Source organism: Daucus carota, chromosome 4, assembly GCF_001625215.2.
Source record: "Daucus carota subsp. sativus chromosome 4, DH1 v3.0, whole genome shotgun sequence".
Taxonomy (NCBI): domain Eukaryota; kingdom Viridiplantae; phylum Streptophyta; class Magnoliopsida; order Apiales; family Apiaceae; genus Daucus; species Daucus carota.
The window spans coordinates 14,299,931-14,316,066 of record NC_030384.2 but is presented as its reverse complement, the minus strand read 5'-3'; the positions used below and the strand labels follow the sequence as shown (position 1 = coordinate 14,316,066).

At 41.5% G+C, this 16,136-nt stretch overlaps 1 protein-coding gene and 1 non-coding gene across 2 annotated transcripts; one reads left to right on the top strand and one right to left on the bottom strand.

Moving 5' to 3' along the window:
• The first annotated feature begins 3,098 nt into the window (after positions 1-3,098).
• Positions 3,099-5,908, top strand: LOC108203333 (uncharacterized). The gene is made up of 3 exons (XM_064092041.1): positions 3,099-3,625; positions 3,749-4,599; positions 4,704-5,908. Exons 1-3 carry the CDS (start codon positions 3,099-3,101, stop codon positions 5,906-5,908), a joined length of 2,583 nt encoding a protein of 860 aa, XP_063948111.1.
• An 8,516-nt stretch (positions 5,909-14,424) lies between these two features.
• Positions 14,425-14,531, bottom strand: LOC135152454 (small nucleolar RNA R71). Its single transcript, XR_010291632.1, has one exon. It is a non-coding gene; the product is annotated as a small nucleolar RNA R71 (small nucleolar RNA).
• Positions 14,532-16,136: the final 1,605 nt, after the last annotated feature.

The window sequence follows — 16,136 nt, the reverse complement described above, 5'->3', positions numbered from 1 at the left end:
TAGGCGAGCGACCGCACACCTGGAGGAGGCTAGTCGAGATGTCAACGCTCTGGCGGAAAGATACAGAGGGAGAGTCAATAGGGCGGATCTGTTAGCCCTGATCAAGGATCTTGAAAGCAGACCCGAATATGTGAGTGCTGGTTCAAGAACGGCGGGCACGGGTCGAGATGGACATAGGAGGGAGATTCCACATGGTCCAGACTCAAGGAGCTATGACAGATCCACGGAGCAAGAACCCCGTGGCACAGATGGAAGAACAGAACGAGACCCAATCGTGCTTGAGGGACGGCGGAGTCATGGAGGAACGCGCGAGCATGCGACGTCTCCGGGAAAATGAACGACTCAGCAACAGGTTCCTCTCTCATCTCCTCTTTTAAATTCTTGTAATGGTTGTGTTGTATTGCATTATAGTGGTAATACAGGTAGTAACATATAATCAGACAAATCTTGATCAGACTACGGCCGATCCTCATATTCAAGCCTCGTCTCAGGCCCATGCACCCCCATCCGCTCAGACTCATGCCAATCAATCCAATCCTCTCGCCACGACAAATGATTTCATGGCCACCGGAACACAACCATCAATGACTCCACCACAGCCAAATGTTCAGACCATTCCAGGCATTGGAGCTATTGATGTCAACAGCCTTAGGAAGCTTCTGGCACATTTTGATGGGGTCCAGACATCTCTCTCAAGCCAAGCCCTATCACCATTCTCTGCCAAAGTGATAGAGGCCCCACTACCAGCCAATTACAGAAACACCACGTCTGACCTAAAGTTTCATGGCAATTCAGATGCTGTCGAATTTCTTGGAAGGTTCAACGTTGAAATGGGTGTCTACCAGATACCAGATTTTGTTAGATGTAGACTCCTCGCTGCTACGTTCAGGGACAGCGCCTATCAGTGGTTTCGGAAGTTGGAACCAGCGTCCATCACTTCTTGGATAAACATGCAGACTATGTTCTTGACTCAGTTCCAGGCGACCGTCAAATACGCTCCCCCAGTAACCACTTTGGCAAACATCAAACAGAAGGAGGGAGAGACTCTTCATGCCTACTTCAAACGTTTCAATGCTGAATCATCTAATGTTCGGGGGGCGACTGATGAAACACTGAAAAGTTTCTTGGTGGCTGGGCTTCGAGTAGGAACCGACTTTTGGAAGCACTTACAAGGCAATGATCCCAAGTCCTTGGCAGATCTTTATGCAAGGGCTGAGGCATACAAGAATGTCGAACAGTCATTAGCCGAAAGCAGGAAGAATGAGAGGAGCCCCAATAAGGCCCGTCCAAAGAGAAGAGATCGATCCCCAAGTCCATAACAAAGGGGGAGACGACGTAGTCCCAATCGGGTTAACACCACTTACAGAAGGAACTACACGCCTCCCCGGGATTATGAAGAAAGAGGAGATCGCTGGACACCACTAGCCGCACCGATTGAACACATCTTCGAGGTTAATCGTGACAAAGGGCTTTTCCGCAGGCCTGCACCTTTAAATTCTTGGCAAGCCAAGAACAAGGACAAGTATTGTGAATACCATGAATCAACTGGGCATGACACCCATGAATGTAGATAGTTGAAAGAAGAAATCGAGTCACTAATCAAAGAGGGTCATCTTAACGAGTGGATAGTCCGTGAAGCCCGATGTCGACGGGATAATCGAGCCAAAGACAAGAGGGGACTTGGCTACACCGGTGAACAGGGGGGAAAGCAAGAAGATATCCAGTTCGTTAAAGAAGGAAGCATCCATGTCATCTTCGGTGGACCACATTTGGCTGGTGATGGAACTAGAGCAATGGAGAGATACGCTAAGGAGGCTAAAGGTAGGCCCCTTACTAATGTCCACAATTTGTCATCTAGACCTCCTAAAGTTTTTAAAGGAGAAGCTGTTGACATAACTTTTTCAGAAGAAGATGCAAGATGGGTCCATCACCCGCACAATGACGCACTAGTAATTGCTATTCACATTGGTCCAATGAATGTTCACCGTGTACTTGTTGATAACGGAAGCTCTGTCAACATTCTCTATTATAGCACCTATCAGAAGCTCGGCCTCCCTGATAAGGATATGAAAGTAGAGGATGTGTATATCTATGGATTTGGTGGAGAGGCTGTGAAGGTAAAGGGAACAATCCGGCTCCCAGTAACTATGGGAGAAGGAACATGCTCAGCCACTCAGGTTATGGACTTTATGATTGTGGATCACGACTCATCACACAATGCCATTGTTGGGCGACCACTACTGAAAGAGATGAGAGTGGTCACATCAATATATCACTTGTCTATGAAATTCCCAACACCTGGAGGAATTGGAGTTGTGAGGGGGTGCCAGTATGACTCCAGAGAGTGTTACCTGAAATCTCTCAAAGGTTTCAGGAAAAGTAGATCACTGAAAGAGTCCACGGGTGCAAATGCCAGTGAGGTGGTCAATATGACTTACTTCGTCCAGTTTCCTGAGGAAGAGGATAAGATCAAGCAATCAAAGGGGAAAGAAGTAATGGAGGTAGATTCGGACGCCGAACTTAAGCCTTGTTCTATATGGGAAAAAGGGGAGACATCCGGAACCAAGGAGGGATCTGATCTAGACCCGCGGCTACCCCTGGAGTTGGCCAAAACAGGCCCAGCTGAGGATGTAATCGAGATACAGGTTGGAAAAGCTGATGAAGTTAAGGTACTAAGGATAGGTTCCAAGCTGAAAGGAGAGTTAATGATGAATCTTATACAGTTCTTAAGGAGCAACTTGGATGTTTTTGCTTGGTGCCATGCAGATATGACAGGAATTGATTCGGAAGTAATGAGTCATCACTTGAATATTGATCCCACTAAGAAAGGGGTCAGACAGAAGAGAAGGGTTGTTAGTGGTGAGAGGGCCCAAGCATTAAAAGAAGAAGTCGATCGTTTGTTAGGTGCTAAGCTGATCAAAGAATCCTTCTACCCGACATGGCTGGCCAATCTGGTCCTAGTTAAGAATCCTAATTGGAAATAGAGGACTTGTGTTGATTTCACTGATTTAAACAAAGCATGCCCGAAGGATAGTTTCCCCCTTCCCAGGATAGATCAATTGGTAGATGCCACCGCCGGACACGCCTTACTATGCTTTATGGATGCATATTCAGGCTACAACCAGATACCCATGTACGGGCCAGATCAAGAACATACTTCTTTTATAACCGATAGGGGGTTATACTGTTATATAGGGATGCCATTTGGGTTGATCAACGCCGGGGCAACTTATCAGCGACTGGTGAGCATGATGTTCAAAGATCAGATCGGTAAGACTATGGAGGTTTATGTGGATGATATGTTGGTCAAATCCAAGGAGGCGCAAGATCACATTCAGCACTTGGCTGAAATGTTTGACATACTTAAGAAGTATCGAATGAAGCTGAATCCCCAGAAGTGTGTGTTTGGAGTTGAATCTGGCAAATTCTTGGGGTTCATGGTAAACCATCGAGGGATCGAAGCTAATCCTGCAAAGATCAAGGCACTACTCGATATGAAGTCTCCTCAGAATGTTAAGCAGGTTCAGAGCCTTACAGGAAGGATAGCGGCATTAAATAGATTCGTGTCCAAATCCTCGGATAGATGCAAGGAGTTCTTTAAAGCCATCAAGGATGCAGGGAAGACGTTCGTATAGACGGACGAATGTGAGGACGCCTTCCAAAGGATAAAGGAACAGTTAGGAAAGCCACCCCTCTTGGCCAAGCCAGTAGAAGGAGAAACATTAATCTTGTACTTGGCCGTTTCAAGACATTCCATTAGTGCTGTCCTTGTGAAGGAAGAAAAGGATGTTCAATTCCCAGTATATTATGTTAGCAAAAGGCTACAAGATGCTGAGACAAGATACACTAGCATGGAAAAGTTGGTATACTCTTTGGTCTTAGCAGCAAGGAAACTTCGTCCATACTTTCAGGCACATAAGATTGAGGTGAGAACTTCTTACCCTCTCCGTCAGATTATGCATAAGCCAGAAGCAACGGGGAGATTGATGAAGTGGGCTGTAGAGCTAGGACAATTTGATTTGGAATATAAGCCTAGGGCTACTATCAAGGGTCAAGCTCTGGCTGATTTCTTGCTAGAATTTGAAGATGATACTCAAGAATGGGCAATAGTGCCGTATAGTCCCAACGTTGAGCCCATTAACGGTCTTTTGGTGGAGGATGACACATGGTGGAACTTGCATGTCGATGGAGCTGTCAACTCTGACGGAGCTGGGGTTGGGATAGTTTTGGTTAATCCTGGGGGGTGTAGGTTGTTAAGTGCCATCCACCTAGGGTTCCCCGCAACCAATAATGATGCAGAATATGAAGCTTTGATCAATGGTCTATCCCTAGCCATGGAAATGAAGGCTAGGAACCTTATTGTGTACAGTGACTCGATGTTGGTGGTCCACCAGGTAAATGGGGGGTTCTTAGCTCGAGGTTGGAGGACGAACTTATACATGACCCACACGCAAGAATTGATGAAAAAGTTCAAGGAGGTACATTTGGAAAAGGTTCCTCGCGAGAAAAATGAAGGTGCTGATGCATTGGCCAAGGCCAGTTCTAGAAGGGACACCAAGTTATTAGGAACTATCCAATTCTGTGTTCAGGAGAAGCCAAGTGTGTCAGAAGCACAGAAGGTTACCTAGTTCAGAGAAGATCTGATGGAAGTAGAGGGTGAAGTTGTGGATACTTGGATGACCCCTATACTTAAGTTCATCCAGGAGGGTCAGCTCCCGGAAGCGTAAAGGAAGCCAGATGTCTCAGATACAAAGCAGCAAGATTTGTCATATATGATGGTGTCTTGTACAAGAGAGGGTTCAACCAGCCATTGCTGAAGTGCATTGCAGGGGACGATTGCAACTACATCTTGAGGGAAGTACATGAAGGAATATGTGGCAATCACTCGGGAGGTAGTTCACTTGCTTTAAAGATCCTTAGGCAAGGATACTACTGGCCGACTATGAGGAGTGAAGCAAGCAAGTTCGTGCAAGCGTGTGACAAGTGCCAGCGATTTGCCACATATTCATCTCGTCCTGCAGCAAGTCTGACTCCGTTACTCAGCTCATGGCCATTCGCTTTGTGGGGGATAGATCTCATTGGAGAGCTTCCAAAGGCCAAAGGAGGAGTCAGGTATGCAGTAGTAGCAGTTCATTACTTTACGAAATGGGCCGAGGCCGCACCTCTAGCAACCATTACTGCTAAGAAGATAACGAGCTTTGTATTCAATTCAATCGTGTGCAGATTTGGTATCCCATACAAGTTAATATCTGACAATGGGAAACAATTCGATAGCAAAGAGTTGAAGAAGCTGTGTGATGACTTGAATATAAGGAGAAACTTTGCAGCTGTGTACCACCCACAAAGCAATGGAAAGACTGAAGCAATCAACAAAATTATCAAACACACACTGAAGGCCAAGTTGGAAGAGAAGAAGGTTGATTGGCCGGAGGAGCTTCCAATGGTACTATGGTCAGACAACACTACGCCAAGGACAACTACTGGGGAGTCGCCATTCATGTTGACCTATGGTTGTGAGGCAATGGTTCCAGTGGAGGTCGGAGCAGGTTCATTCAGGAGAGATCACTTCCAGGAAGAGGCCAATGCTGTCAACCAGAGGCTACATCTTGATATGCTGGAAGAAGTCAGGAGGGAGTCACAAGTTAGGTTGGCAACATATCAGCAGAGGACGGCACGATTCTACAACAGTCGAGTCAAGCCCAGACCATTTAAGGTGGGGGACTTGGTGCTGCGCAAAATGATGCCAGGGATGAAGGTGCCAGGCCATGGAGTGTTCGGGGTAAATTGGGAAGGACCCTACCGTATTCGAGCTGAAATCTTTGGAGGAGCATACTACTTGGAGGACATGCAGGGAGAGCCCATTTCCAAAGCATGGAATGCTGAACATCTGAAGAAGTACTATCAATAGGAGTGATATGGGATTTACCAATGACAGTGGCCTGTATGAATGTCCTTTGTAATCAACTTTTAGTAGTAATAATAATGCTTTTCAGCTAATTCTGTTACCAGCACAACACACGATGCGCCCAATGATGCGGCGCGCCCTATCTACACTAGTTAGTAATCCCAACTTTCTAAAAGAAAAAAAAAAGGGTCCCAACCTCTCTACTAAGTAAGACGAGCCAAGAGAAAAGGCGCGCCTCCTGTGCAGATGCTGTCAGAAGCGCGATTGGCATAACTACGCTACAATAAAGAAAGCTGGGGTCTATAGGGCAAGTATTAAATTCTTAAGCAGGGAAGAGAGAAACACTTTACAAATAACAGTCCAAAAGTCATCAACACAGTAGAAAGGACGCATCGGCCCGTTAGGCGCGCCCAACCAATGTAATATAACTTAGAAGGAATAAGCAGAAAATTCAAACATTTGCATACTAAGTTAATCATGGAAATAGAAAGGAGTCAACATACAAATTAACAGCAAGAGGGCGCGCCCTCATATCAGAATCCAGGATAATATATCAAAGTTACAAATTGCAAGGTTACAGGGACCTGCGCCCAAATAAACATTCAGACAGATAAAAAGTGTGATAAGCTTAGACCTGGTCCTGAGAAGAGTCATGGATGTTGGGTTGCGACCCGGTCATTTCAGCCGTCTCAACAGCCAAGGGTTCCTAGGGAATATCACCACCAGACTGGATTCTGGGGATTTGGTTCTCTTGAGATTCTTGACCAACTTGGCGCGCCTCATCTTGATCATCTAGGCGCGCCTCGTGTGGAGAAGGTTGTTCCAGAAATTTCTTGGCAGAGTCAGAAGCAGCCTCCAGTTCAATTTCCAACCTCCTCTCCTCAATGGCCTGGGCCTGTTCCACTTTGAACTCTTCGATCCATGTTCTGGTGGCAGGGACGAACTTGCTCCAGTCATAGTCGGGGTCTACGGCAAGGAAGCCAGTGACATAACTCCTGAATCCATCTGCATAAGCAAGGCGGCTGGTCTCAGCTTGCCGCCCCTCCAACTCTTCAACCTTCTTTTCCAAAGAGGCAACTGTCTCACCAACACTGGACAAGTCTTGGGCTGTCTTGTTCAGTTCCACCCTGAGGTTGTCTGCATCTGTCATTAGCCTGGAAATGTCTTTAACAACTCTGTTTTTGAACTTTTCCAACTCTGTCTTATCCTTCTCAGCTTCGGATAGCACCTTCTTTAACTTGGCATTCTCCTCCTTAGCCGTATCAAGGCTCGCCCTGAGTTTTTCAGTGTCCGAGGGATTGCAGGTCAGATGAAAGAACAGCTCGGCCGCGGCGCGCCTACATGCATCGGCCGCCTGCTCACCATTTCTTTGTTGCCAGTTCATGAACCTGGAGGGCTCGATGTAACCGTCCGCCACCTTAGCGAACCAGTCACCTGCAGCTGTCACTAGCGCCTCATAGGGAAATTCGGATGGTGATTCTTGCAGCTTTGATCTCTTTGGGGTGTGCAACTCCAATTCTTGGCTCTTTCTCTTATCATGACCCCTCTTCTTAGGGGAGGGAGGTTTGGCAACCTGTTGGCTGACAGACACCTTCGGTATCTGTTTAGAACTGGACGCGCCCTCATTGATGGCGCGCCCACCTTTCACACCGAATCCAGCGGGAAATGACATATCTGGAAATATAAAAGAACATGAGAAAAGTTACAGACAGCAATGTAAACTAAAATACAAGTACCAGCATGTTTAACATAACAATGATAAGAGATGTGGATAGCAGAGAACATGTAAACATAATAGGATAAAGAAATTAACCATAATCAGGCGCGCCCTGATCCATGTCTTCTTCAGATTCTGCTTCCTCCTCAGGTTCTGGCTCATCCACGACTCTAGCCTTCCTCTTTATAGGGCGTCCCCCGTAAAACTCCTGATATGGGCATATGTTACCCACTGATTCGCTTAAGAAACCATATTCTATCAAACGCTCAGTCGTGACTAGGTGATTGATGATCTTGCTCTCATAAGGAAGGTTGATTATGTTTTCCGCACGCTTCTTGGCGCGCCCAGAAAGCGTGGATTGTTTTCTTTCGACTAAAGATTAAAGAGAGTAAAATGACTAAGTATAGAAGAGTTAAAAACAAAGGTGACCAAGGAATAAATATCAAGGCGCGCCTAGAAGAGATGAAGACTTACTAGGTTTTATATTGAACTGAGTCCTGATTCTCTCATCAGGCCAAGTGTAGAAGAATGGCTCCTTCCACTTCTTGTCATGGCTAGTCTTCCCTTCTGACCAGCCTGTAAAGTTGTGGGTTTTCCAAACAACCAGATAATAGTATCCATAGCTGGACGCGCCCAGTCGGAAGAAAAAGCTGAGATCCTCCATGGTAGGGGCACGGTTATTATGGTCACGGTATAACATGTATAAAGCGATGGCTAACTTCCAACTGTTAGGAAATAACTGAATAGGGGCGATGTCATACCATTCAATGATGGATTTGAAGTAAGGGTGAAGTGGAGGCCCGATACCGAGCTTCACCAATTTGGGGGTTAGGACCATTCTTGGAATACGCAGTCGAGGGTTGTAATCAAAAACGTGGGGTCTCATCCATGGATGAGGGCGCGCCCAGATGCATCCTTTGTCGTAGTACCTTAAACACCACTCAATCTCTGCCTTAGAGGCAGTAGAGGATAATCCTACGCAGGCTAACTTTCCTGCCTTCTTGCGCCTCTTAGCTCTCAGAGCCTCGCGAATGTCCCCCTCTTCTTCTCAGTCGAAGTCCAATTCAGTGTCAGTTATTGGGGGATGGGCATAAGGATTTGGGGAAGGAGCTGGGGAAGGAGGGCGCGCCTCATCTGGATGGTTCTCTCCGTCCATAGCATTATAGAAGTTTCTAGCCTCTTCCTCAGCTGCAGCTTCCTCAGAATCTTCATCACTTTCATCACCATCGTCCTCTAATTCGTCCTCATTGTGTCTATCTAGTTGGTCGTTCTCAGATTCCGGAACGTGACTCTTCTTAGAAAAATCACGGAGATCCTGCTCATCTTGATCTAGCAGCTCATTTATGTCAACTTATTGGGTTTCTTGTAATTCAGGAGAAGAAGCCCCACTTTCAGTCACACCCATGGTAGGTCGAGGAAGGAATGAGTGTAAAGGAATGGGTGAAAGAGGACCTGGCGCGCCCAGAATAGCCAGCTGCAAAAGAAAATGAACAGGTTGTGATAACTGGGCGCGCCAAGATAAAAATATATATATATATATATATATCTGTTGAGTAAATATCTTAAAAAAGATTGAAGCATGAGTAGAGAGGAAGAGAAGGGATGAATGGAAGGCATAGGAAAGCTTTAACCTTTACCCACAACAACGCAAAAGGATGCTGTATGAAAGGGTAAAAAGAGAGAGAGATAAAGATTGAAGAATAAATGGGAACAATGGGCGCGCCCAGCGATAAGGCGCGCCAGGAGGAGAGAAAAAGGGGAACTCGACATAACATAAAAAGGAAAATTTTAGAAAAAGTTCTACAACTATACTTTATAGGAGCCTCAAAATGCGTGCAAAACAGTGAACGTAAACAACCACGGGGGACGGAGGGAGTATAAAATTAACCTGATTATGCATATTATAAAACTTCCATCCATTCTTTAATTATAATATTAAGGTGAATATGGTGATGATGGAATTTCCTCCCGTTCTTAATAAAAATTAATAAATAGGTTAATAAATAATTAAGCTTAAGGGAATACATCACTAAAGGAATACATATGTAGTCATAATTTAGTTACATTCCTAACATTAAAATAGTAATGACTATATAATTAAAATTTCTCGACGACACATCTTATCTTAAATAAAATAACAAAAAATAATAATAAATTGTATGTAAAAAGTTTTATTGTTAAGTTATTTAAATGAAAATATGCTCATTTATCAAATTTTTATTTAAATAAAAATATACTCATTTTGGCCCGTGCTACGTACACGGGTATGATTTTTTTTTAATCTAGTTAACTGACATTTTTTATTAACAAACAGTATAATATGAGATATAAGTTATGAAAGGCAACGTATGTAAGAGTCAAAATACTCGAGTTATGTTATTGGCGATCAGTACGTTGTAGATGTTAAAAATAATATATACAAAATGTCGATTGAAAAAATTAAAGCATGCAACAGAAATTATAACAACGCGGACTATATAAATCATTGCATTTAGAATCATAAATAATTAGGCTTAATGACCTTTTAGCCCTCGAAGTATGGGTGGAAGTTCCGATGCGGCCTCGAAATTTAAAAACGTATCTTTCGATCCTCAAAGTATTTTTGTCGTAGCTTTTAGCCCTTTTTAAAAATACCGGTATAAATCGGGGGATAAACTTGACAATTCATAATCGGAGTAAAGTTTGGGCGTACCTTTTAACCCTTAAAAGTATATATCTCGTTCTTTTTAACCCCTAAAGAATACATTAAAATACATTAGATGTTTCTTTTAACCCTTAATGTTTAATCCCCCTTTTAACCCTCACGTGTGAAATGTCAACTTTGTCCAGCCCCGTTATATACCGGTATACGCCATCAGGGCTAAAAGGTACGACAAAGATACTTTGAGGGTCGAAAGGAGCGTTTTTAAACTTCGAGGCCGCATCGTAACTTCCACACAAACTTTAAGGGCTAAAATGTCATTTAACCAAATAATTATGAACTTAACCTGGTTATGTAGATCATAAAGCTTAGATCCATTTCTTAATTATAAAATTAAGGTGAATATGCTGATAATAGAGTTTCCTCTCGTCCTTAATAAAAATTGATAAATAGGTTAAGAAATAATTAATCTCAAAAGAATTTATCAATAAAGGAATACATATGTAGTCATATTTCAGTAACATTACTATTCCATTATATGCTACAATTATTGCGTATATTGAAAATTGATAATAAAAATATATACGTGATAAATATCTATAATGAAATAGTTTCTTTATTGATTTTATAATGGAATAGATTTTTCATTAGTATCATTAATATAACCAAATATTTAATATAATAATAATATATCATGTTTGGAATAAAAACTTATAAGTTAATAGATCTAATATCAAATCATTATATGTATAGTTAAAATAATAAAAAAAATATAGGTAATTATTTCTAAAATATTCATAAAAGACATGATAATAGTAATGACTATATAATTAAAATTTCTCGACGTCGCCTAACGGCGATCCCTCGTATCTTAAATAAAATAACAAAAAATTATAATAAACAATATGCAAAATTTTTTAAATGAAAATATATTCATTTATCAAATTTTTATTTAAATAAAAATATGCTTAGTAGCATTTTGGTCCGTGCTACGCACGCGGGTATGATTTTTTGTTTTTTTTTATCTAGTTAACTTATACATTTTTTATCAACAAACATAATGATATGAAATATAAATTAAAAAAGGCAACATATGTAAGAGTCAAAATACTCGAGTTTTGTTATTGGCGATCAGTACGTGGTAGATGTTAAAGATATGATAAGGAAGGGCTTGGAGAAAAAATTAATACATGTACGAATACTATATATGACATATGTTAATAAATAATTGAAAAATAGAGTGCGAATTGATTTTAGATGTGCTATACTTTAAAAAATGCATGAAACATTTAAAACATATAAATCGTTATCATATTTACCAACTTTGACAATGTAAAACATATAATTTTATAAGAATCATACTAATAAATTTCAAATTAATAAAATCAACTAAAATTTGACAAAATTTCTTTATTATTTGCATATGAGTTATAAACAGCCTAAATTCATGTATTTGAATATTTAAAAAGTCTGATATATAAAAACTTCTTAAATAGAAGTTAAAATTGTGGAGTGAAAAAAATACTTTACTAATCAAAAATAAAAACTGCATAAATTATACGAAAAAATATTGTAATAATATATGCTAAAATTAGTGAAAATCAAATTAAGTTTGATTACGTTTTCTTGTTTGCATATGAATTATAGCTTTCTAGATCCATGTATTTGGAAATTAAAAAAAATCTAATATATAAAAATTTCATTATCAAGAACTAAAATTTTGGAGTTAAAAAGTGTTCCATTGATATGAAATTATATAAAAAAAATCTAAATTTAAAAATTGAATGTGGTGAATATGGAAACTGTTAACGGAGAAAACTGGTAGGTTAACAAAGATGAGGTTCGCGGCGTGGATCAAGATTCTTGTTGGCGAGAATGTAGGAAGCGGTTAGTTGTTTGTTATGGAGGCGGCTGCAATTGTAAGCAAAGGGTTCGAGATTGCTAACTGGAATAGCTCTCTAGAATGATCGATGCCTACAATTGATAAGTGGTATTTATACACACTTATAGGCCTTCATTTCCACTTAAATTGGTTGGTTGTACTTAAGTGTTTAGTGTCTTTTGATGTGTTTTTAGTGTTTTTCTGTGCAGGTCACGAGTTGAGGTGATGAAGTGATTTTCTATCATTTTAGGTTGTTTTTGGTGCATTATTTGCAAGAATAGAGAATTGTGGATTCATCACGACTTGGGATTTTGTGGGTACATCTTCTACAAACCCTCACGAGAACACACTCGTCCACTAGAGCTATCTAGGGGTTTAAAGGGCTTGTTGCATATGCTAAATGCAACCGTGATCACCTACGGAAGTGGTACTAGAGCGAGGAAGGGCATGCACGCGAGAACGAGCTAAAAACGAAGAAACAGGCTGCCAGTGGCAGACAGTAGCGCGCCCGCGCTAGTTCTTAGCGCGCCCGCGCTACATTAAAGCCAGCTAGCGCGCCTGCGCTTGTTTAGCGCGGCCGCGCCCAGCAGAAGTGTTCCGGGCCGATTTTTGGAGCTTTTCTGAGGGATTTTAGCAGCGTTCGAGGCCCGGTTCACTTGGTCAATGTATTTATTTTCTCATGTGTAAAACCCTAGCCTGGAAGAAGGAGAAGAAGGAGAAGAAGAAGAAGAAGTAGTAGATAGAGAACAATATTATAGTTTTAGTTATCTCGTGTAATCAAGCACATTATCAGTTTTGTAGTGGATCGTTCTTCGCGAGGAAGTGACAGTTTCGAGCGAGATCGTGAACATCAATTCTGTAACGTTGTGTTCTTTATTATTAATTCTAGCATCTATATTCCGTTTAAGTCTCGTATTGTATTTATCATGTTTTCATTAGAACCCATGATGTCGATTAGTTCGATTATGAACTAACCGCCTTCATGGGATTCTAATGGATTTATCGATGTAGTCTAGTAACGAGATTGTTTGATTGATTATGTGACGTACGTTGAATTCTTTGCATGAGCCGTGCTTATTCTTCTTAGGAGCGTAGCTAACTTCTAAGTTGTTTGTTAATTCTTTCTGAAGCGAGAGTGGATGATTGAATTTAGAACTATGCCATGTAAACATAGGATTATGTGAATGAAGCATAATTTGTGATAGACTTGAACTATTTTTATCACCCTGTGTAATCACGATAGACGACCTGTTATTAAACCTCTCTGCTTACACTACCGCTATAGAGATATAGGGTCTGAGCTTTGTTGGTGTCCATGAGATTTCTGTCTTAATTGTGGATTTTGATTGGTATGATATGTGTGCAACGAGAGTTGGCATGTATTACTTTCGTGTTGTCTGATTAGGATCAACAGTCACATGTTAATCAGTAATTTCAATTCTAGATGAATTCGATAATGAAGTTAGAATTCCATGTGCTTTCCTATTATGATTTTGATTAGTAAATTTAGTTAGTAGTATAAAAGAACCCATTCTTGTTAATTGTCTTAGCAGTGAAAATTACTCATACATTGTTGCATAGGTGCATATTCTTTAATTCACCAGTCTCCGTGGGATCGAACTTAATATATTACTTGTGATCACGTGCACTTGCGTGTAGATTTTTGCGAACAAGTTTTTGGCGCCGCTGCCGGGGACTCGGTGTTAATTAATTAGTTTATGTACTTGTCATCAGTGCGCATTAAAATTCACTGACTAGGATTCTATTCTTTTCTCACTTTTCTTCTTTTCTTTATTTCAGGTACTTGGGTCGCGTTTATGCTAACACGTTCTAAAGCTCGTAAGGAAGCAATTGATTCATCTTCTTCTTCTGATTCTGAAACAATGACAGAACCTGAAGCACAACCAGACAGTAAGGCATTGATGGATTTCTCTATGCCAAAGATCGATGATATCCAGTCAAGCATTGTCAGGCCTGCAATCGCAGCCAATGCCTTTGAAATCAAACCAGGAACTATTCAAATGGTCCAGAACTCGGTACAGTTTGGGGGTTCTCCTACTGAAGACCCTAATATGCATATACGTAATTTTATAGAGATCTGTGACACTTTCAAATTTAATGGAGTTTCTGATGATGCTGTGAAGCTAAGGCTTTTTCCATTTTCACTGAGAGATAAGGCTAAGGGATGGTTGCATTCTTTACCATCTGGTTCTATTACTACATGGGAAGATCTAGCTCAGAAATTTCTCACTAAATTCTTCCCCATGGCAAAGACTGCTGCACTACGAAATGCTCTATCTCAATTCTCTCAACAATCAGGAGAAACATTCTGTGAAGCCTGGGAGCGATATAAGGAGATGCTAAGGAAGTGTCCCCATCATGGCATGCCGGATTGGATGCAAATAAACTGTTTCTATAATGGTCTTGGACCTCAATCCAGACCTATGCTTGATGCTGCTTCTGGAGGTGCGCTATGGGCTAAAAGTTATGAAGAAGCTTACGATCTTATTGAAATGATGGCTGCTAATGAATATCAGAACCCTACTCAAAGACTTACTCAATGGAAGGTAGCCGGAGTTCTTGATCTTGACACGTCTACAGCTATTGCTGCTCAACTTAAGGCTCTCACGATGAAAGTCGATTCTCTGGCTAACCAAGGAATTCAACAGCCAATCTCAATTTGCGAATTATGTGCTGGTACTCACTCTACTGATCAGTGTGCCATTTCTAGTGAATCAGCACAATTTGTGAGCAACTTTCAGAGAGGTCAACAGCCTGCTCCAGCTACTTACCATCCTAACAACCGAAATCATCCGAATTTCAGCTGGAGTAATAATCAGGGTTATAATCAGCCTCAACAAGGATTTCAACAGGGACCTAAACAGTATAATCAGGCTGGAACTTCACAACAGTATGCACCTAAACAGCCATATCACCCTCCGGGATTTCAGAATCATGGTCAATCAGCTAATGAGAGGTCTGACATGGAAGAACTAAGACTAATGTACAAGAGCTAGGCAGTAACTCTAAAAGCTTTGGAGACACAAGTCGGTCAGTTAGCTAATGCTTTATTAAGCAGACCACAGGGGAATCTCCCTAGTGATACAGAAGTACCAGGTAAGAGGGATCCTAAAGAGCAAGTCCAAGCCATTACGCTGAGATCTGGAAAAACTACAACAGGGCTAACCTCCACATTAGTACAAGATCAGGATGATGAACCGCAAGAAAATCCAGCAGAACTTCCTTCGAACGTAAGTGACATAAGACCCAATGTTGAAATGGATAGAGCTATTCCTGCAGCTGCTACTATGCCAAAGCCAATATACCCACCACCTCCGTTTCCTAGGAGGTTGAAGAAACAGCAGCTGGATAAGAAATTTGGTAAATTCCTTGAGGTTTTCAAAAAGCTTCACATCAACATTCCGTTTGCAGAAGCACTCGAGCAAATGCCTAGCTATGCCAGATTCATGAAGGGTATTCTTTCAAAAAAGCTAAAGCTCGAAGAATTAGAGACAGTGGCACTAACAGAGGAATGTAGTGCTGTACTTCAACAGAAATTACCACCTAAGCTGAAAGATCCGGGAAGCTTCACTATCCCTTGCACTATTGGGGTGTTCTCTTTTGATAAGTGTCTGTGCGACTTGGGAGCTAGCATCAATCTGATGCCTCTATCTATCTTCACACAACTTGGCCTGCCAGAGCTCAAGCCGACAAACATGTCTTTACAGCTGGCTGATCGTTCGATCACATATCCGAGGGGTATAATTGAAGATGTGTTGGTCAAGGTTGATAAATTAATATTTCCAGCCGACTTCGTGATTCTTGATTTTGAAGAAGACAAAAGAATTCCTATCATCTTGGGTAGACCCTTTTTAGCCACCGGGCAAACTTTGATCGATGTCCAAAAAGGGGAACTTACAATGAGAATACAAGATCAGACGGTCACGTTCAACGTATTCAATGCAATGAAATTACCAACTGATGAGGAATC